The 23,976-nt window shown below is 40.0% G+C and overlaps 1 protein-coding gene across 1 annotated transcript in view; it reads left to right on the forward strand.

Moving 5' to 3' along the window:
* tbcd (tubulin folding cofactor D) overlaps positions 1-23,976 on the forward strand; it is a 277,831-nt gene that overhangs the window by 217,446 nt on the left and 36,409 nt on the right. The window contains exons 30-32 of the mRNA XM_043714487.1: positions 11,498-11,581; positions 13,314-13,472; positions 17,788-17,926. Coding sequence (XP_043570422.1) covers positions 11,498-11,581; positions 13,314-13,472; positions 17,788-17,926 — 382 coding nt within the window. The remainder of the gene's footprint in view (positions 1-11,497; positions 11,582-13,313; positions 13,473-17,787; positions 17,927-23,976) is intronic.

Here is a 23,976-nt window from a genome sequence, read left to right on the forward strand (position 1 = left end):
TCATTTAGTATCTCCCCCATCTTCTGCAGCTCCAAACATAGGCTGCCTTGCTGATCTTTGAGGTGCCATATTTGCTCCCTAGTTATCCTTTTGTCCTTAATGTATTTATGAAATTCCTTTGGATTCTGCTAAACCCTATTTGCCCAAGCTATCATATGTCCCCATCTTGCCCTCCTGATTTCCCTCTTAAGTATACTCCTACTGTTTTTATACTCTTCTAAGGATTCACTCGACCTCCTGTCTATACCTGACATCTGCTTCCTTGTTTTTCTTAACCAAACCTTAATTAGTCATCCAGCTTTTCCTACACCTACCAGGCTTTCCTTTCACCCTAACACCCTAATACACTGCCTCTGGACTCTTACCTCATTTTTGATGGTTTCCCATTTTCCAGCTGTCCCTTTGCCTGAGAACATCTGCCCCCAGTCAGCTTTTGAAAGTTCTTGCCTAATACCATCAAAATTAGCCTTTCTCCAATGTCGAATTTCAAGTTTTAGATCTGGTATATCCTTTTCCATCACTATTTACAATTAATAGATTTGTAGTCGCTGGATCCCCCACTGACACCTCAGTCATCTACCCTGCCTTATGTTCCAAGAGTGGGTCAAGTTTTGTACCTTCTGTATTAGGTACATCCACATACTGAATCATAATTTTTCTTGTACACACTTAACAAATTCCTCTCCATCTAAACCCTTAACACTATGGCAGTATCAGTCTATGTTTGAAAAGTTAAAATCCCCTACCATAACCACCCTATTATTCTTACTGATAACTGAAATCTTACAAATTTGTTTCTCAATTTCCCGCTGACTATTAGGGGGGCTATAATACAATCCCAAATAGGTGATCATCACTTTAATATTTCTCAATTCCACCCAAATAATTCCCTGGATGTATTCCCAGGAATATCCTCCCTAAGTACATCAGTAATGCTATCCCTTATCAAAAACACCACTCCCCCTCCTCTCTCGTCCCCTTTTCTATCGTTCTTGTAGCATTTATATCCTGGAATGTTAAGCTGCCAGTCCTATTCATCCCCGAGCCATATTTCTCTAATTGCTATGATATCCCATGTTCCTAACCATGCCCTGAGTTCATCTGCCTTCCCTGTCAGACCTCTTGCATTGAAGTAAATGCAGTTTAATTTATCACACCTACCTTGTTCTCTGCTTTATTCCTGCCTGCCCTGACTGTTTGACTCGCTCCTTTTCCCAACTGTACCAGTCTCAGATTGATCTCTTTCCTCACTTTGTGCCCCCCTCCCCAAAAGTACCACTACCACCGTACTAGTTTAAATCCTCCTGAGCAAATCTCCCAACCAGTATATTAGTGCCCTTCCAAGTTATGTGCAATCCATCCTGCTTGTACCCCAGAAGAGATTCCAATGATCGAAAAATGTGAATCCTTCTCCCCTGCACCAACTTCTCAGCTACCCATTCATCTGTTCTACCCTCTTATTCCTATCCTCACTAGCTCGTAGCACTGGGAGTAGTTCAGATATTACTAACCTTGAGGTCCTCCTTTTTAAATTCCTGCCTAACTGTCTATATTCTCCCTTCAGAATCTCATCCTTTTCCCTTCCTATGCCCTGAATTCCAATGACCTCCTGCTGGTCCCTCTGCTCTTTGAGAACATTCTGCACCCTCTCCTAGATATCCTTGATCTTGGCACCAGGGCAGCAACACACCATTCTGATTTTTCGCTGCTGGCTACAGAAACGTATGTCTGTGCCTCTGACGAGAGAGTCTCCTATCACAGTCAATTGCTTGAAATCTGACATACCCCTCATTACATTAGAGCCTGTCTTGATACCAGAAACTTGGCTGTTCATGCTACATTTCCCTGAGAATCCACCATCCCCTACATTTTCCTAAACAGTATACTTGATTGAAATGTAGATAGACACAGAAGACTACTGCCTACCCCTCCTACCTTTCCTGGAGTTCACCCACCTACCTGGCTGTATCTGCAGCTTTTCTCCATTCCTGTAACTGCCACCCATCATACCCTCTTGCTCTTGTAAAATCTTTATTGCCTCTAACTGTCGGTCCAACCAATCCATGTGATCTGTTGGGATTCACAACCAAAGACACTTCCTGCAAATATAGTCATCAGTAACATGGAAAGTCTCCCTAACTTCCTCTATCTGATAGGAAGAGCACGTCACTCCATTAAAGGCCATATTTGCTCCTTCACAATCTCCAGACCCAGAAAATAGAGCTGTGTTTTTGCTCCAAAAAACAGTACTCCAGGCTAACTTAGTACTTATGGTTTATATTTTAAAAATTTAATCATGAGACACACCTCAATAAAACATACATTCAAGAAAGATCCCACCCAACTCACTACTGTAGATTCACAGCAAGGTTACACACTAAAAACTATGCACTTGCCTGCTCCTATGCTGTGAGCTCTCCCACACAGGTTCCTCCAAGGTCAGCTGTAAATTTTGCTGTTTAGTAATTTTTCTGAGATGCGCTTTGATGTCCAGAAATACATGAACTCAAACAGCAAAGGCAGAAACTATGCAGATTTACTGCTGTGTCAGTTAGCAGTATAGGTCTCTCTCTCTCTCTCTCTCTCTCTCTCTCTCTCTCTCTCTCTCTCTCTCTCTCTCTCTCTCTCTCTGTCTGTCTCTGCACATACACACACTGACCATGTGGTCGCTGCCTTTTGTCTGTCTTTTTCCTTTTAAAAGTGTCGTAATTTTGATCCTTTTTCCCCAAAATTCCAAAACAATGCAACAGCATATAAAAATAGTCATTGCTGCTCCTGGAATTCAAGGAAGTCACATTCAACAGCTAAAATACTCAAAAAAGAAGCAGCTTTTACAGCTACAATTTTTTTCTGTTCTCCATCTTGAGAGATTCCGGGAGAGAGGTCAAGGAACCAAAATGTGCCACCAACATAACTACTATGTGCTGAATAAGAACTGAAATCTGTTGGATAGTTGTTGAGCTAACATTTGTTACCCATCCCTAACTGCACTTGAAGTAATTGTTGAGCTGCTTTCTTGAACTAATACATTTAGTGTAACTACTTGCAATGTTATTAGGAAGGGAACTTCAGGTTTTTGACCAAACAGTAGTGAAGAAATTGAAATATCGTTCTAAGCCAAGATGGCATGTCCTGAGGAAGGGAACTTGCAAGTGTTTGTATTTCGGTGTATCTGCTGTTTTTGCCCTTGGAGGTGATAAAGGATGACGCTTTGGAGTAATGAGTAAGAATGCTGGGTAAGGCTATGCAAGCATTATTTGCTATCACTGTATACTGATCATGGACATAGTGAATATTAATGGCAGTGATAGGGTGCTAGTTAAGTGGGTTGCTTTTTTTTTTGGGTGCTATTGATCTTTTTGAATGTTTATGAAACTGAATATATCCAGGCAAAGAGAAAGTGTTCCATTACATTCTTGAATTTTACCTTGTAGATGGTAAGCAGGCTTTGGGGAGTCAGGTGAGCTACTTATCTCAGGATTCCTGGTCTTTGACCTGCTCTTGTGGTCACAATATTAATTTTACTTGTGCTGTTAATATTCTGACTAATGGTAGCCCGGGGGGCGAAGAGAGGTGGTTGGTGGTTGTGTGTATTGGGGGTTGTGTGTCCAGTGTCATCAGCAGCTAGTTTGCATTTCTTCCTGTTGTGTCGCTTTGCCAGTTTGACACTTCGCATTTAGGTAAGATTGTGACTCACAATTGAATGTACTGCATGAACTTGTCTCAGCACTTCACTAATTATAGTGCCACATCTAGTGCCACGCCTGAATTGTGACATTGGCAGTCTCCTTCAAAACTCTTGCGTAAGGGTGCTGAACATTTGTAAAGAAGTACATTCATTCAATCTGGTTAACAGTAAATTACATATAATGTAATGAGGAAAGGAAAAATCCCTTATTTAATTATTTCCTTTAGCAATTACTTCTTATTTTTATACAAAGTTTTCACTTATAAAACATCATAAAAGTACCCAATCATTATTTGAGTGAAATTCTCTTATTCATTGTATTGGTCCAGATTTTCTGGTTTACGAGTTGCGTTTGGGCTGGGGAATCAGTTATGGAATGACATTGAGGTTGGAGTAGCTGAGGGGAGTGGTCACTGGTGAGTTGGAATGAGGGAATCAGTTTTATAGTTAGCCAGGAGTTGGTGCAAGTTTTAATCCCTCTAATTCTTCCTGTCCAAATATATCAGGGTAAGTGAGTCAGATCTTTCTGAAGTTCTTCAGCTCTAATTTAGAGTTGGGACTTTTTGGAGAGCTCCAGATGCTGGGTATCAGAAGTTTCAACTTCCTGAGCAAGTCAGCTGCATTGAGATTTCCCCATGTTCCTGAAGCGTAACTCTGCACATCACAAAGACTACCTTGCTTTCAAACATCTGGCAATTAATATGTGCAGCGAAAAATAATGCTTATAACGATGGCACAAAATTGTGAACATTCTGGCAGAAATAACTCCGGTTTTAGCTTGAGGTGGGCAGCACGGTGCTCAGTGATTAGTACTGCTACCTCACAGACAGGGACCCAGGTTCGATTCCAGCGTTGGGCGACTCTCTGTGCAGTGTGTACATGGTTTTCCTCCCGCAATCCAAAGATGTGCAGGTTAGTTGGATTAACTATGCTAAATTTTCCATAGTGTTCAGGGATGTGCAAACTAGGTGGATTAGCCATGGGAAATGCAGGGTTATAAGGATAAGGCTGGGGGCATGGGTAGGATGGTCTTCAGTGTGTCAGTGTGGACTGAGTGGGCCAAATGGCCTGCTTCCCCACTCTAGGGATTCTATCCTAGAGCTGCTTGCAGTAAGTTTCATCATTTATTCTTCCCTTTCTCTTTCAGTTCTGAGGCTTGATAGAACTTCCACTTTAGTGTTGGTGGAAGTTGCCAGCTCAGCAGGAAAATGTACCATTTATATCACATCCTAGTTGTCCCTTAAACCCCACTCCTGTAATAATACCATGGTAACTGGGACATAAAAAAGACAATAGCTGTGAAAATAATTATTTGACGCATTAAGTACTTCATTTAAAAATCTAAGGTAATGGTGTTACTTGAGATGTTTTTTGTTATTAAGAGAAATTAAGGTAGGAACTGAGGATAGAAATTGCTATGAAGGCCTGTATTCCCAGTTTCTCAAACTTCATCCAGCGGTGACCCTATTTTGATAATTGAAAGTCAGTGTAATGGCAACTGCACTGCAGCGACAGTGAGACAGATGTGGATATGGGTAAAAGTGTTGTTAATCAGGGGAGGGGAGGGGAGGGATTGGAATTCAACGGACAAGAGGAGAGTCACAAAATCACATTTGCACCATTTAAAGTAGCAATAGTTTGGAGAAAAATAATCTCAGACAGCTACCATTTTATGTAGGTTTTGTTGGTGCCAATGATGGTTGTTGATAATAGTGTCAGAGGGCATTTCATTAAGTTGTGACCACCTGCAAAATGTGTGCATACCTGTCAAGGGGCTTTGAAGCCATTCACAAGACTGTTTCCTCTGCATTCCACTCCTGCTGCTTGAGAACTCACTATCCCAGTTGCCCATCCTGTTGTTTTGGTGCCTTCTGACTTTGCTGACATTCAACTAAATCTAGACCATGACAGTTGACCGTATGTTTTAGCAAGTGAAGATTCAGAGCAGGAGAAATAAATTTATTTTTCAAGATGGTCTCTTCACTCCGTCTTGGTTAGGGAGTAAGGTTTGTGGTAGGGTCCAATGACATACCTTCGGAGGAAGCCATTCAGCTTATCATGCTTGTTCTGACTCTGAAAGCGCAGCCCAGTTTCGTCCCACTCCATATTTTTTCTCCATAGCCTTGCAAATTTTTAAAAAGTATTTATCCATTTCCTTTTTGAAAATTATAGTTGAATCGGCTCCACCATCCTTTTAGGCAGTGTATTCCAAATAATCTTAAACCACTGCCCTTTTTAAAAATAAACCTCTCCATCTTTTGCCAAATTTTTTGAACTCGTTGTCTCTCTTTAGCAGCCTTTCTATCAGTAAGAAATAGTTTCTTCCTATTTATTCTGTCAGCCTGTCTTAATTTTGAACATCTCCATTGTATTTCTACTTAATCTCTGCACGGTAAGGAGACAATTCCATCTAGCCTATCCACGTGAATGAATTTCCATTTCGACGTAATTAAACTGCTGTCGGCGATTGCAGCATTAACTCTGTGGCCTAGGAAAATGCTAGTATAACAAAACTTGCTTTTGCAAAGCATTTTTGAACACCAGGTATATAGGTATAATATGGTGGAGCTTCTGGAGAATGCAATAAAACCAGCTTTTTATCTGATTTGTTGAAGTAACCTTCAGGCGCTGTTATGATTCAAATAGAACAAGTGGCATGATTTGCATTTTACCTGCCTGCATAGTCCTTGGGCTAATTCTATGTACTTGATCAAAGATACTGAACATTATAAAATAATTTGATAATCTTAACTGACGCTGGATGTTGTTGGAGCACTATCTGTTCTGTGTGTTACAATCTTAGCAGTATGTATGGAATAGTTTCAGATTTGAAATGCAAGATTAAGATCTTTTTTGTCCTTATGAATAGAGTTTTCCTTTTCCTTACATTAGGTTGTAGGTTGTTTCAGGATAGTTAAATTGCATCAAGCTTGAGGCAACGTGCAATGTTGTAAGATACAGACTTGCACATGCAAATTTGTCACAGTATGTTTTATATGTATGCCACCCTGTCATCTCTGTTCACTGTCTTAGTTTTAACCAATAGGCAGGAGGTATAAAAACCATCAAAGTGGTTACATTGTTAGTTCCTAAAATTGGATTCAATCACCAAAGTAGCAATCTTACCCAGTAATGGTAGAAATAGGATAGGCAGTTACCAGTTTGTTGTGTTGACTCAGTGAGGCTATTGGCATGACCAGAATTTAAGAAGATAAAAGAGAAAGGATATCAAAAAGTGAGAATATCTTAGAGTCTTGAAATAATTTTAGGAGGTCTCTGGGAATGGAGATTTCTGATGCATTTGATGAGGAATGGGCCTTTTACAATCTTCAGAAGTAAAATAATGAATTATTTTAAAGAACTAAAATTTGGCATTGTCTTTGAACAGTCAGAGTGAAGACCTTCCCAGTGAGCAATCTTGAGAGATGTAGAGAGGGGCATCTTGACCAAGTCACATGTTTCGCAAAATTATCTAAAGGTTTACGCTCGCAATTGTCATGCTCTCTTATATATAAAGCATGGAAAGTTTGTGCCAAATCCAATCTCTGGGCCGATTAGACTTTACTCAGAATGGTCCTAGATTAGCTATTGAACTTAATCAGTGGAAGACAACATACTAAGTGGAGTTGCTCCATATTAATTCTTGATTCCATCTTCAAAAGAGCTTGTATGTAAACCATTTTTGTGGTTTTTGCACCTCCTATCTATGCTGTCACCTTTTCATCTCTGATATTCAAGGAAATATGGAAATGAATGTGGATTGGCACATTCAGAATCCTTCATTTCTCATGTGGTGTTTGGTTCCCACATAGCAAGCCACATGTGGCAAAAGTAAATAGTAACTTCTCCACTTTCTATTGGCAAAGATCTATTGTGATAAACATGCATTTGTTTCAGATGCATGCAGTAACTATTCAAAAAGCAAACTGATATTTTAAAAATGCCCACCAGATCAGGCAACATCTGTGAAGTGAAGCACAATTCATGTTTCAGAAAAGTTTATTTCATCTGATGAATGGTCATCATCTGAAATATTAATTCTGTTCTATCTCCCAAATACTGATCCTTTCCAGCATTTTTTCCTATTGTTTTGGAACTAATCCATTTTGCTAAGGTTTTACAAGCAGGGGGTTTTCTTCTTACCTCTCTCTCTTGAATGGTCAACGAGCATGAAACTTCTGTTCCTTATTACTTGTATAAAAGTAGAATCCTTTGTATTGCTCCACAGTTTTTAACAAAAGTTACCTGATTTTCACTTAAAAGTACATTTGGCTCTTCTACTTTATTCTGCTCAGAGTTAAGTTTTTATTAAGCAAAGATATTAAGAGATATAGACCAAAGGCAGGTCTATAGAGTTAGACCACAGTCAGCCATGACCTCGTTGAAAGCTGAAACAAGGTTAATGGCCTACTCCTGATCCTATGTTTCTAAATTGTCATGTTTATAGCATGGCAGCACCATCCACTGGCACAAAATTGTGTTAATGGTTTTGAGAACTATTTCTATCTCTTAGTTAAAATTAATGAAAAGATATGTAAAGAACTATGTTGGTTGAGAAATGGAATAGTACAGATTGGGACGTAGTTTTAGAATAATGGGACACTCATTTAAAACTGGGATGCAAAGGAATTTCTTCTTTCAGAGGGTAGTGAATCTCTGGAATTGCCTCGCAGAGAGTTGTGGAAGCTAGAATACTGAAAATGCTTATAGAGGAGTTAGATTTTTTTTTTAAATATCCAGCAGTTGAGAACAATTAACACAAAAGAGGAGTTGAGACCTGGGGCAGGTCAGCCCTGATCTTATAGAATGCTGAGGCAGACCTGAGGGGCTGAATGCCTTATTCCTCCTCTTTTTATTAAGAGGCTCTATTACTTCTGAGCAGTTGCTCGTGTGCTCATTTGTGCTCTGTTTCCCTCATTCATAGCCATAGAATTTCACTCGGTCAGATTTTGGAATTTATTTGGCTTAATTGATACCATCTAAATAGCTGTTGGAGTTTTCCATCATTCTGAAGTATTGATTGCTCTATTTTTGAGATCTGTGCTTCATTCAAAGCTTTCATATCAAGCTCATTATTTAATGCCTTGGCAATTAGGAATGGGAAACAAATGCTGGAATTGCCAGAAACACCCACATCCCATTAAACAAAAAGAAATTGTGTCAGGGTTTCTTAATGGGATGACTATGGAAAATTATCAATCTCAAATGCTTTGCTGGCATGTGCTAACACAATTCTGATCATGACAATAACCATATAATCCCCAACCCCCAGTCTCTCAATGCAGAGAAATGTTTTGACCTGCAATTTGATCATCTCTGGATCAACAATGAAGTTATTATCAATAGACAAGATGAAAAGATGTTGTCATTGTTCCTTCTCTTTAAAACGTTGCTGTTGGCAGTTCTTGTTGAAATAAGCACGTGAATGCTGAATTAGGACAAGCTCAGGTTGAGTTGTGGTCACCATAGATTAATAAATTGCAGGTTAACACAAGGTAGACAATTGACAAAACTGTGATTTGTTGTGAGTCATCATGGCTGAATAGGCTGGGGATACTTTCCCTAGAGTGTCATATGCTGAGGGGTGACCATTATAGACGTTTATAAAATCATGAGGGGCACATTGGGTGAATAGCCAAGGACTTTTCCCCAGGGTAGCCGAGTCCCAAACTAGAGGGCATAAATTTAAGGAGAGAGAGGAATGATTTAAAAGGGACCTAAAGGGCAACTTTTTCTTGCAGGGGGTGATGCATGAATGGAATGAGCTGCCAGAGGAAGTGGTGGAAGCTGGTACATTTAAAACTTTTAAAAGGTATCTAGATAGGTATACGAATAGGAAAGGTTTAGAGGGATATGGGCCAGATACAGGCAAATGGGATAAGATTTATTTAGGATTTCTGGTTGGTATGGATGAGTTGGACTGAAGGACCTGTTTCCACACTGTATAGCTCAATGACTATGTCTAACAGAAGGGTGAGGGAGGAAATGGACAGACAGTGATAGATTTTAAACTACCTTTTCTGCCCAACTGATAACATGTAAGAAAAAGAATTATTTTAAGGAGTAGAGAATTGCTTGATATTTCCAAATACCTGGGGGCTTAGATTTTCAATTGACCTGATAGCAGTATTTCAAATTATGATGGGGTTTGGTAACATGGATATAGAGAAGATATTTCCACTTGTGGAGATTCCAAAATCACTTGCTGATAAACTCAGTTTTGAGAGAGAAATGAGGAACTTGCTACCACTTGAAGTGGTTAAGATGAAGATCATAGATATGCTTAAGGAGATACTAACTAAGTACAGGAAGATAGGAATAGAAGGATATACAGGGCAACTCCTTTATCCATGGGTCCGGTTACTGAGGTTTCAGTTACCTGCGATTTACCGTGGCCCAAACATAGTATGGGAAATGTTCCAGAACCTGGGACCAGGAAGCTGCTGGGTAGGTACATTTCCCATTTAAATGAATGGGTTTGTTCCTGTCTGTCGTTTCGAACTTCCACGGTCGGTATTGGAATGTATCCCCCACGGGTACGGCAGGATTGCCGTATTGATAGGATGAGATGAAGTAAGCAAACCCATTTGAGAAGCTAACAGTAGCCTAGTCTTTGGCTAAATGAGCTTTTGTTTTTGCTGTAAATTCATAGAATCATTAGTGTTTATTACCGCATATTTATTACTCCTTGTGTTTCACACAAGTTTTATGTCTTCTGCAATGTATGTATCTGCATTTGATAAACAAGGTTGGAATTTTGAATTTATTTGATTTAGTCAATGGCATCTGAATGACTATTGGGACTACTAGCTGTGTTTTCTCATTTTGCAGTACCGATTGCTCCATTTTTGTGATCTATGTTTCATTCAATGCTTCCTCATCAACCTTGGTATTGAATTCTAGGGGCATGCCACAGAATCCCTCCCTCCTAGCTGCAAAATAGCTTTTCACCACAGCACTCATTCCCTTTCCATGAACCAGTTTTGCGTCCATGCTGCTACTCCTCCCCCCCCCCCCCCCCCCCCCCACATTATTCTGCAGGCTTCAATTTTGCTAACAGGGCCATATAAACAACATCAGCTGCATTGTTGCCATCCACTCTACTATCTCATCAAAACTTTTTTTTAAAGATGCTACAAAGAAGAAAATATTAAGCAATCTTTAAGCATATGGCAGCAAGTAGAGCTCTTCTATTTAGTCTGTTTGGGTAGACTTCTCTGCACTCGTTATTTTCTTTGAGTTCTGTCTTTCTTTCCTTGTAATTCTTTGGGGGTAGAAAAGAACTTAAGAAAATTAAATGTTCAAAAAAAGATAGCTTGATCAAACAGCTTCCAATCATGAATAACATGTAATTGTGCTTTTTGATGTATCTTTGGTGAGATGAAGTAGGCAATAATCCAGTGTCAAAATTAATTTGGTTAGAATAGGGTAAGAAGTACATTCTCAAGAATAAGGCAAAAAAAAGTAGTTTCAGTAATAGCTTCTCGGGACAGCAATTCATTTGTGAAAAATAATTCTGAAGACTTTGGTACTCGCTTTTATTGTGTCTGATGTGTCAAAGTTATTTGGGAAAAAATGCTTATTCCACTTCAATTTCGGTGCACTACCTGTCAGTGTACATGTGGGGCTGTTTTAGCTAACCTTTTTAGACTTGTGCCAGCTGTTTTGGTGGTCCAGCTCACTAGACATTTCAAGGGTGGCATTTATGTACATTTTATTTATTTGACAAAAATTACTTCTCAATTTCGCCTAAAATGAGCAAACATTACTCCGAGCTCACTATCACTTACTGTTTTGCACAATCAACAGGGTACGAGAAGCTGCCATGACAAGTTTGATGGAACTAACAATACTCCTGGTACAGACGCAACCTCAGCTCATCTCTCCTGATAAGTGAGTTTAAAATTCTCCACTTGTTCCAGTTATAATAACTTATTGTATGATTTACTTATTCCCTTAATCAACTACCCAGCTTTGGGCTCTTGATGTAAACTGCAAGTAATGGTGTTATGCTCCAGTGAGACAGAATGTATTTTTGTAATTGAAAGTACAATAAATGTTTATAATAGATTGTATCCAGCAAGCAACAGCAATCATAGTCAGGCTGCAGCTCTAGTCAAATACCATCCTGCATTTCTTTTGGCTTTCCTAGAAACATGGATTTCAGAGTCCCTCAAGATCTCTGTTGGATAAAGGCAGGAAAAGCTCCCTTTTTACAGCCGTAAGGTCATTTTAAAGGTCTCCAGTGAATAAATGAGTAAATTAATGAGTGTTGTGGTTAATAATTAGGTAGATAGGATGGCAGTTGGCTGAGGTGACATGTTGGGAGGGTGGATGGGTGTTGTGTAGGGATAGTTAAATCAGAAACTAGTTTGTTTGAGGGATAGTTCAGTGCTCTGGAGACAAGAGATTGGATGGTGTAATGAGGCACTGGGAGCGTAGTTGAGGGACTTGATGGTCATTGATATGAGTAGTTAGGGAGCCAGAGAGGTTGGGTGTTGTCTGTGTCTGACTGAAGCAATAATTTGGATTATTACCATGAGTTACACAAGGTTTTTCTGTCTTAACATTTTCTGGGTAATCTTTCAGGTAACTAAGGTGATCTGTCCCAAGTCTGTGGAGGGTCCCAGGTAGCTTTGTAATTGCCCATCAGAAATTCAAACTTCCGGGTCAATTCTCACAAAGGTCAAAGTGTCAGGAATCCCATAGGCCCAACTCTCATCTCCTGTTATGTACCTGGTCACTAATGATCTGGAGACTAAAGGGTTTGGACCATTAAATACTTCATTTTCATGTAATTGCTTAGATATAAATTCTCCCTACCTATCAACCTTCAGCTCCTGACACTTCTACTTTGGGAAGGATATGTAGTTTATCTGTAGCTAGATCACCATGTTTTCTACAAAGCTGTTAGCAAGTACAAGGTGAGTTTATTTCTTTAAATGTCCAATGAGAGGTACATCTCAGTATTGATAAATCCAAAAGCCCTGGGGCCAGACATCAAACTAATTGTATTGGATGCTGCTATCGCAGTTAAAAATTCTGCAGTCATCTTAACTTTCATCTGTTTCATAGATCCTGACTACATGGAAGATTGATATTGAAACTTTTGCTCTGCGTATTTTAGCTGTTGCATTTCCACATTATAATAATAACTAAACATAAAAAGTATTATTAGTTGTGAAGAACTTTAAGATGGCCCAAGATGGTGAAAGGTCCCATATAACTGCAAGTACATAAAACATGCAAATTAAGAACAGGGCTAGGCTGCTTAACTCATCGGTTCTGTACTGTCATTCAACAAAGTTATAACTAATCTAATCATTCCATGTTCCCACCTACTGACAATGACCTTTCAGCCCTGGCTTTTCAAGAATGTCTTCTGCCGGAACTTTCATGTCTTACATTGTCCTAGTGCCTTTCATGACTTCAAGGTAAGTGCATTGCAGTCAGTGCTACATATTTAGTGAGGTGTCACTGTCGTAATTTAAGAACTGTAGCAGCTAGTTTGCACAAAGCAATTTGACACTGACCAGACAATCCATTTTTGTGATGGTAGTTCATCTTTTAAGAATTAAAACTATAGAATTCTTTTGCACTGATGTTTCGTCTCGTTTCTGTGCAGTTGTAGACAAATGATGTGCTACCTTGCTCAACTGTCAGCTGAGAAGATTGATCGATTTCGAGCGCATGCTGGCTCAGTTTTTCTTCGAATTCTGCATTTTGACAACCCTGTAGTTCCACATGTTCCACACCGGGAGGAGCTAGAGAATATTTTTCCGAGGTGAGTTATTAGAAGACCCTCATATCTGCTGGATGCTTTTCTTCTCACGCTGAGAAACTGTAAATTAACAATTACTTTACTATTGCTTTAACTTCAGACCAAGCGCATGCATTCAATAAACTCAGATTTTACCAATATTATAAGTTTTTTTTTTAACTGAAGAGTTTAATTATCCTGCTTCCACTCTCTGGAATACCCATATACTTTCTGCCTCTGGATTTTTCTGCCCCTGTGTGTCTTTGGAGTCCTGCCATGAGACAACTGCAGTGTTTTCTCTCTACTGTTTTTTAATAGACTAAACAGTCATCTCATTCTCTTCACTTCAAAAGTTGTATAACTTCATTGAAAATACATGTATACCAAAAGAGTATCTCCCGATACCAAGTTCACAAAACACGAAAGAACAGGAAGTATAAATTGAACTTGAATTTCAACGTTATTCCTCACAAAATATTGATAGCACAGATATTGCGAATGAAGAAGATACACCAAAGTGAAGTGGATTTTTTCTTTGTTCTCGCATGCACTGAGATACTGGAAAAAGTGTTTTTCATGCTATATAGGCAGATCATACCATGCAGAGTGCATCAGGGTAACAGAATAGAGTGCATACATTGTTACAGCTGCCATAAGGTGCAGAAAGAGAAATAAGAATTAACATTTGAGAAGTCTGTTCACACGTCTGATAACAGCAGGGAAGAAGCTGTTCTTGAATCTATTCATGCCTGTATTCAAGTTTTTATATCTTCTGCTGATGGAAGAGGGTGGAAGAGGGTATAACCCTAGGTGAGAGGGGTCTTTGATTATGCTGGTTGCTTTCCTGAGGCAACAGGAAGAATATATGGAGTCAGTGGATGGAAGGTTGGTTTGCGTAATGGACAACTCTCTGTAGTTTCTTTTGGTCTTGGGAAAAGCAATTGCTGTACCTCGCTGTGATGCATCCACGTAGGTTGCATCTATACAAATTGGTGAGAGTCTCTGTGACCAAATTTCCTTAGTAGCCTGAGGAGGTAGAGATGTTGATGTGCTTTATTGACCATCGGATCGACATGGGTGGACTAGGATAAATTAGTGGTAATCATCACTCTCAGGAACTTGATCCTATCAACCATCTCCACCTCAGCACCATTGATGCAGACAGGGGCGTACTCTTCACTCAGCTCCCTGAGGTCAATGACCAGCTCCTTCATTTTGCTAATGTTGATGGAGAGCTTGTTGTCTTTTCACCATGTCACTAAGCACTCAATCTCTTTCCTGTATTCTGTCTTGTTGTTTGAAATCCGACCTACAATAGTGATTTGTCAGCAATATTGTCAATGGAGTTAGTGTGGAATTTGGCCACACAGTCGCGTGTATAAGGAGTATAGTACGGGGCTGAGTATGCAGCCTTGTGAGGCAGCAGTGTTGACGATTATAGTGGAGGAGGTGTTGTCATCTATTCTTATTGATTCTCGTCTGTAGGTCGGGAAGTTAAGAATCTAGTTAGAGAGGGGGAAGCTGAGACCTTGGTTTAGGGATGAGTTTGTTTGGAATTGTGGTGTTGAAGGCAGAACTGTAGACAGTAAGGCGAACTGTAGACATAGGTATCCTTGTTATCCAGATGTTCCAAGGATGAGTATAGGTCCAGGGAGATGGCCTTTAGCAATGGACCTGTTGCGTTGGTAGGTGAATTGCAAAGGATCAAGGCAGTTTGGTCGGCTGGAGTTGATGTGTGCCATGAGTAACCTCTTAAAGCACATCGTAATTGTGGAGGTCAGAACCACTGGGTGATAGTCATTGGGGAATGCTGCATGACTTCTCTTTGGCACAGGGATGATAGTGGTCTTCTTGAAGCAGGTGGGAATTAAAATCATAGTAAAGAGAGGTTAAAGATGTCTGGGAATACTCCAGCCTACTTCTGCACAGCACCTGAAATGGGAATTCCATCCGAGCCAGTCGCTTTCCATGAGTTTGCTCTTAAGAAGGCCAATCTAACATCTGCAGCAGTGACGGCAGTAACAGGTGCATCCAAGAGTGTTGTGTTAGGTGACATTGTTTCATTGACCTTCACTGACTCAAAGCGAGCGTAGGATGCACTGAACTCGTTGAGTAGGGATGTACTGTTGCCCACTGTTATGTCATGTAAGCCTTGACACAAATGATGGGTTCCATGTGGTTGGTCTGAGTCTCCAAGCTTAGTTTGCCTTCTGGCATTTCTGATTGCCTTATGAAGGTTGTACCTAGATTTTCTGTACGCTTCAGACCTGGACTTCAGCAGGGAGAGGATTTCCTGGTTCATTTGTGGTTTCCGGTTGGGATACATTCGGATTAATGTCTTTGGTATGCAATCTTTTGCACGCTTCCTAATGAAGTTTGTAAAGGTAGTGACTTTCTCCTTTGGTTGGCCACTGAGTTCTTGAATATGGACCAGCCCACTGACTCTAAGCAGTCCTGTAATATCCCTTCTATTGTTTCAGACTAAAACTGCAATACTTCCTGTCTGGAGTCCTCATGCTTCAATTTCTGTTTTGTAAAATGGGAGGCGAAACACAGCATTATGATCTGATTTTCCAAAATGCGGTTGGGCAATGGAGTGGAGGCATCTTTTGATGGTTATATAGTAATGGCCAAGAATGTTCAGACCTCTGGTGGTACAGGATACGTGTTGATGGTATTTTGGAAGCCCATTCTTGAGGTTGGTATGGTTGATGTCACTGGCCATGATGACCAAGGCCTTGGGTGTATTCTGTCTCCAGACTGTTTGTAGTGTTGTATACTTTATCAAGTACGCTCTTCATTTCCACATGGGATGGGATGTAGACTGCTGTCATGCTAGTGGAGGTGAACTTTACTGTAAGATATTCTAGGTCCGAGGAGCAATAAATTGTCAGGGTTGCCATGCTCAGCACCAGGAGGTGTTGATTAGGAGCAAACCTCACTGGCCCTTGTCTTACCTGTGGTTGCCAAGCAGCCTATTCGGCGAAATGAGAAACCCTCAGATTATAAGGTATAGTCAGGTGTTGCAGGAGGGAGCCATGTCTCTGTAAAACAGAGCACACAGCATTCTGTAAATTCCCTTTGGAAGGTGAGCATAGCTTTAAGTTCGTCCATTTTGTTCTCAATGGCTTGGATGTTTGCCAGTGGCTGGAGAGTAGGGGATTTGAAACCCTGAGGTTTCAGTCTCACCTGAAGTCCAGTGTGTCTCCCACGTTTCTTGGGTAGATGGCTACTAAGTCCATCCTGGGAATAGGTGAGGGAAGACTGCTGCTCCCAGAGGTAAGTGTGTGCTCCTGTTGGGGATCCTGAGCACTAGTTGTGGCCTTGAGCGTTCCTTGATGTCTTGTGGCTGGTTCAGTTGGGCCTTCTTGATGTTGGGTCACTATGGGGTCAGATCTTGTTCCCGCACTAGTCAGGCTTCAGTTCCAGGTTTACAAAAGGAGATCAGTCTGGGGAAGCTGTTAAGGCCTTAGTTTCCCTAGGCTTGCAGTTCCACCAGTGTTGGTAGTCGAGCTGAAAGTAAATTTAAGAGAACATTGTTAGTAATTCTGATAGAATTGAGGTTTAGAAGAGCAGCGTGATTGTAAGAATATGATCACCATATATAACAAAATGTTGCCAAGCTCTGGTGCCATCTTGAATTTTGGGCAGAAATTCAAAGACAGCTAGTGTAGGGACAGAAAAATGGATTAACAAGGATAACAGAGAATACTGCTATAATCTAGAGTTCTTGAAGCTGATGCTAAAACAAAATTTCCGATAGTTTTATTCCTAAATTCATTAAATTCATTAATCACTTGCAGTTATTTGGGAAAGTAAAGCCAAAACCTTGTTGGGGAATGTTCTTGTGAAAATATTTTCTACAATAATAAAACAATATGAAAGTACAGCAGTTATTGCAGAAAATAATTAAGTTTAGCTTTGGCAAGAGTGTAATTTGTAACTCTCAAATTTAAATCTGTGAAAATACCTTGAATGGAGTTGCTTACTGATCCTCTTCAAATGTGACAGGTTCATAGGGAACATGTTGAAAGAGAAGTTGATGGGGCATCTTTTACGCCCGCCTATTATCTGCCTGAAAGATTTGACTTTGGGGTAAATTATGCTATTATCAGCTTATTATTACCAAGGTTTGATTTTAAAACCAAGTTCCTCCAGCACCTGGAATTGCCTGGATTGTAACACTGCCATGACATTAACACTAGATTTGGGAGCCTGCATAGCCAGATCATGACAACGGAACACGGGCACCAATTTATTAAAACTAGCCCAAGCTCAGGCACTGGGGATTCCTCCTCCTTTAAAGGTTTTAATTCATGCTTTTAATCTCTAATTCCAGGTCAGAATTTGAAACCCTGAATTGGAGTGCACCCTCTCAAGCCTTCCCTCCTATCACAAAGCTTCTTGGGCTTCCAACTTACCAGTACCGTGTTCTGCTGGGTCTCACTGTTTCAGTAGGAGGACTTACTGAATCCACGGTATGTAAATACTTGTGATATCATCATTAGAGTTAGAAATTCTCATAGATTATATGCCATAATTTACAAATAATCTATAGAGCACCCAAGACGAAAGATATACTGAGGAGGAGGGAAACAATAATATAAACAACTAAAACTGCTACTTAATATTTTCATTAAACATCCTTGGTGAATCAGTGGAATTCCAGAAAATATTTGCTAAAATTTGCTCCAAAAGGAAAAAAAGATTTAGTTTGTTGAATTTGTGTATCTGCATTTGTCAAAAAGAAGGGTTCTTCAATTAATATTTCCTGTTGTGTATTAAGCTCAGGAGGTAGTAAAATAGAAACAACATGTAGAAGTGGAGCCACTTTCAGCATTTTAAGAAAGTTGTATTTGCTTTAAACTGAGAAGCTTAAAATTTGTAGATCCTTGTTTCATAGTGAACGGATATCATTTTAAAATCAACTTGTGGGCAAGGCAACTGAAGACTTTAGACAATAGCAAAGTGCTAACAGGTACTGGAAGCCTCTGTGTAGAGAGAAATAGAATTAATATTTCAGGTTGGTGACCTTTCGTCTCACCTGACACTTTTGAATTTCATATCCTTAGTAATTGAAGGATGTGATTCTCTTTTTGGATTGCAGAATTCATTCCCTTTGCATTTTCTTTGGCTCTCCCCCTCCCATTTGTCACTAAGTCTCTAATGTGCCCTTTCTTAAAGCCCATAAAATCTCCACGCAAGACTGGGGACAAGCCTAGGGCAGATGCCACTCAGACTCAGTGGGACATGACTGACATCACTCTACTTTTGGGAAAGCATGTTCTGCTGCTGGCCACTCACTGCGGCCACAATGTTCAACAAACTCCAAGGAGAGGCTCTCCGGGTCAGTGGAACTCACCAGAGCCTGAATCTGGTTTGGGCAGTGAATTTTTGCTATGTTTCTGTCATGATGACTTGAGCATGAAGGGGCCTAGTGGCTCCCAGGATGGCTCAGTGTTGCTGTATGGGTGTTGAAAAGGCCAAAATACTGAGTGAGTGAGTAAGTTTGGAGAGGGGTTTTGGGAGAGGGACTTTGAATAGGAGCAGATGATTACCATTCAGTCCCTTGAGCATGCCCCACCACTCAAGATTATCTATTTCAAAATTTTACCAAACTTCCTCCATTTCAGTTGATGTCATTGGTGTCTAATGATTTCAGTGTGTGTGTGGGGATTGTAGACTTGTCTGAGGTGTGTGGGCGTCACTGCTGGACTAATCTTTATTGCCCATTCCCAATTGCCTTTGAGCTAAGTGGCTTGCAAGGTCATTTCAGGGAACAGTTAGGAGTCAGCCCATTGTTGCGGGTCTGGAGTCACATATAGGCCAGTTGGAGAGTTTTCTTTTCTAAATGACGTTAGTGAACTAGATAAATGTTTATAACAATCATCAATGGTTACATGGTCACCGTTAATCCTGCTTTGTTTTTTCACTGAGCTCAGATTTCACTGTCTACCAAGATGTAATTTGAACCAGTGTCCCCAGAACATTAGTCTGGACTTTGAATCACTAGTTCAATGACATTGTCAGCATGCCACCACCTCTCCAGTTACAAACAGGCTGAATGCAGTGAGGGCAATTCATGCCTAAATAGAACAGTAATTTGCAAACATCCTCCACAATCGTTTTTGCACAGAGTAGACTTACTTGAGCTAACAATCCTAGGTCAGTTTTATTTTCTTCAACAAGTATTGTTGGGAACTGAATTTATAGCTCACTGGGCATCAATGAGCCCAGCTTTACCACTAGTTGTTTGAAATTCAAACTCTTATATCTTGCAGTTCTGACCTGTGCAGACTCAGTCATTTTCAACCAAGACAATTAATTGAAAATGGAAGTCTACAGTTTTGAAAAAAGACAGTATATCAATTTAGTTTGTGTAAGGGAATTAATTTGTGTGTTATGCTAAAATACCAGACTTCTACCACTACTAGATCAGATCAAAGTTCTGCAGTCCTGCTACATCTAGTCATGAATGGTAGTAGACAATTGAACAACTCCCTAGAGGAGGAGGCTTCACAAATATCCCCATCCTCAATGATGAAAAAGCTCAGCACATCAGTTCAAAAAAGAAGGCTGAAGCTTTTGCAGCAATCTTCAGCCACAGGTGCAAGTGGATGATCCATCTTGGCCTCCTCCAGAGCACCCCAGCATTACAGGCACCAGTGTTTGGCTAATTCGATTCACTGCACGTGATATCAAGAAACAGTTGGAGACACTGGATGCTGCAAAGGCCACAAGCCCTGACAATATTCTGACAATAGTACTGAAGACTTGAGCTCCAGAATGTGTGCCGCTCCCCTCTCCAAGCTGTTCCTGTGCACAGTTACAAACTGGCATCTACCCGAAAATGTGGAAAATTGCCCAGGTATGTCCAGTACATAAAAGTAGGACAAATTTAACTCAGCCAAATACCTCCCCGTCTGCTCTCAGTCATCTGTAAATTAATGGAAGGTGTCATCAGTAGTGCTATCAAGCAGCACTTGCTCAGCAATAATCTGCTCAGTGTTGCCCAGTTTGGGTTCTGCCAGGGTCACTCAGCTCCTGATTTCATGACAGCCTTAGTTCAAACATGGACAAAAGAGTGACAGCTCTAGACATTGAGGCTGCATTTGACTGAGTGCGGCATCAAGGAGCCCTAGCAAAACTGGAATCAATGGGCATCGGGGGAGGGGGCAAACTCTCCAGTGGCTAGAGTCATACCTGGCACATAGGAATTTGATTATGGTTGTGGGAGGTCAGTCATCTCATCTCCAGGTCATCTCTAGGTTATCTCTGTAGGAGTTCCCAGTGTAGTGTCCTAGAGTCAACCATCTTCAGCAACTTCATCAATGACCTTCCCTCCATTATAAGGTCGGAAGTGGAAATATTTGCCGATGATTGACAATGTTCAGCATTATTCGTGACTCCTCAGATAATGAAGCAGTCCATGTTCAAATGCAACAAGATCTGTATAATATCCAGGCTTGGGTTGACCCGTGGCAAGTAACATCATGCCACACAAATGCCATCGCCAATAAGAGACAATCTGACTACTACCTCATGACATTCAATGGTATTACTGAATCCCCTATAATCAATATCCTGAAGGTTAGCATTGACCAGAAACTCAACTGAACTCGCCAGATAAACGCAATGGCTATAACAGCAGGTCAAATGAGAGGAATACTGCAGTGAGTAGCTCACATCCTGACTCCCCAAAGCCTGTCCATCATCCACAAGGCACAAGTCAGGAGTGTGATAGAATACTCCCCACTTGCCGAGATGGGTGCAGTTCCAAAATCACTCAAAACGCTTGACACCATCCAGGACAAAGCAGCCTACTTGATTGGCACTGCATCTACAAGCATTCAATCCCTCCACTATCGATGCTCAGTGGCAGCAGTGTGTACTATCTACAAGCACTGCAGAAATTCAACAAAGATCTTCAAACAGCACCTTTCAAATTCATGACCACTTCCATCTAGAAGGACAAGGGCAGGAGATACATGGCAATACCAACACTTTCAAGTTCTCCTCCAAGTCACTCACCATCCTGAATTGGAAATATATCGCTGTTCCTTCACTGTTGCTGGGTTAAAATCCTTGAATTTCCTCCCTAACGGCATTGTGGGTCAATCCACAGCAGGTGGACTGCAGCAATTTGAGAAAGCAGCTCACCAACACCTCTCAAGGGCACTTAGAGACGGGCAATTGATGCTGGCCAGCCAGTGACACCCACATCACAGGATAAATTTTTAAAAAAGCTCGAGTTGCAGATTGTATACTGGAAGTAGATGGTGACACTCTAGGAATCCAGAACCAAGTCACTGTCAGCATAGGATATGATCACTGTGAAGAACTCTGAAACGGATATTTTCATTATCTCTGAAATTTTATGAGAAGTTCCACTTCTTCAGCAATTTGTTTGTTAAAAGTTAAAAAGGTTAGAAATTCAGAAATCTCACATACCAAAATTATTTGCTGTAAACGTGATGAGGAAGACTTGTCTACATTTCAGATGTTATTCCCAGCACATGCTTTTTATGATGAGCAATTGAGTTCCACCATCAGATCAGAGGTCCTTCTGAATACTTACTAACTGGGAATTTAGTCACTCCTGTATTTGGATTAATATTCCTAGGTTTAATTGTGATTCCCTAACTTTTGGTCTTAGAACAGTGTTATTCTTTGTGGCCCCTCCATTAGATTGTTGTCTCCAAGTTAAAAGTGTTCAGTCATATTTTACAGATGGAGTAAACATAGAGCAAGCAACTAAAACAGCTCAGCACTTAAAATCAAAAGAAATAAATTTATCTGCAAGATATCTAGCTATTGATTTAGAAAAGTCTCAGAACAATCTTCGACAGGCAAGAAGCCCTTTGAGTGGGGCAATTTACCTGTATGTATACGTAGGATTTCAAAGCTGCGTGTTAATGTTATTGCTGTGAATTTTACATTTGGATATGGAATTGTTTGTTCTTGTATAAAGCTGAAACATTGCTGCCATAGGGATTAAATAACAGTTTTGTACCAAATACTAAGTGTTAGTAGGGCATGAAAACAGTTTGATAATGTGCATCAAAATCCCTGCTGAAACCCTCAATGCCTTTGTTATCTCTAAACTAATCACTCCAATTATCTGAAGACTAGTCTACCAAATTCTACCCTTCATACATTTCTTGTCTTAAAAACGCACTGCCCATGTTCTAACCCTCATCATTCACCCAGACTCCTCTGCTGAGCGATCTTGGTTACTGTTTTAGCCATTTCTTGATTTTTAAAATTTTTATGCTCATTTTCCGAAGAACAGAATTAATGGATCAGGTTTTTGGTCATCAGCCATACTATTTCCATGTGTGGTTCAGTGACATAACTGTCCTGTGTGGCTGCTTGGAATGTTTTGCTGTTTCAAAGTTGCCAGATGAACTGTAGTTATTGTTGATGAGGATGACAAGTAGACCCAATAGTTGCTTTTGGAGTGAAAAGTGTGGCTCGTAATTCATCTTTCTGACAACATCTCCTGTCACTACCTCCAGTCCAGAGTCAAATTGTACTGCCCCCATCCACTTCTCTGAGAGCTACTCTCTCAGCCCAGATTGGGGATCAAACTCATGACCTCCAAAGCTGTGTAGCTGAGATACTGCCTAAACTATCAAAACATCAAGTGTTCCATACTAAAAAACAAAATGTTTTTAAAACTCAAGTTAAAACTGAACTGTTATTTGATATTTTCTTTTAAATCTTAGGAACTGAAAATTTGCAAATTGTATTTCCTTACTGAGGAATTATAGCAGTTTAATGAGTAATTTTCTAATACCCTCAAAACTTAATTGAATTTGATTTTTGTTTGTATTTTTTCTTTTGACTATATAAATTTGTTTGAATCTATAATTGTTTCAGGATTTTATTTCATTGTTGTAATTATAGCACTGATTTCTAGTTGTAATGTAAGTTATTGGAAGGAAGCTTAATCCAGAAAATTGATATGGACCATCAGCTTTGACTTGCTTAAGGCGATATGTTATACAGATTATCATGTGAACAAATATCTTCCTACACAAATTTATTGTTAAACTTGATTAAAATCTCTCAAAAGCATTAAACCAAAATTGGATTATGGTCATTTTAAATTGTTACATATGTGACATGACAGAACAAGTGCATTTTGAATTGCAGTAGAAGAAACCCTAACCTCATTTGAAACAACATTCCATTGCATTTGGGCAATACTGTCTGTAGTTTGAATATTTTAAACTAAATTAAAGGTTCTATTCATCCTGATCAGGATTTATGTAGTTAGCCATTTTCTTAGAGAATATTCGGCTTACCTTTATTGTGGTGTAGGAATTTTAAAACAATTTCTTCAACCTGTTTTTAAATGCTTTGCCATAATTATCACTGCAGACTTGAAAGCTTAGTTGCAGTTACACCTAGGCACTGGTTTTATGCTATGTAGAATACATAGCAACCCAGTGGTATAGTTAAACATTATTGAGCAAACCAGAAATAGCTTAACATACATATAATGGTTGAAATTGTGAGTGAA

The sequence above is a fragment of the Chiloscyllium plagiosum genome, chromosome 24, assembly GCF_004010195.1.
Source record: "Chiloscyllium plagiosum isolate BGI_BamShark_2017 chromosome 24, ASM401019v2, whole genome shotgun sequence".
In the NCBI taxonomy this organism is placed as follows: Eukaryota; Metazoa; Chordata; class Chondrichthyes; order Orectolobiformes; family Hemiscylliidae; genus Chiloscyllium; species Chiloscyllium plagiosum.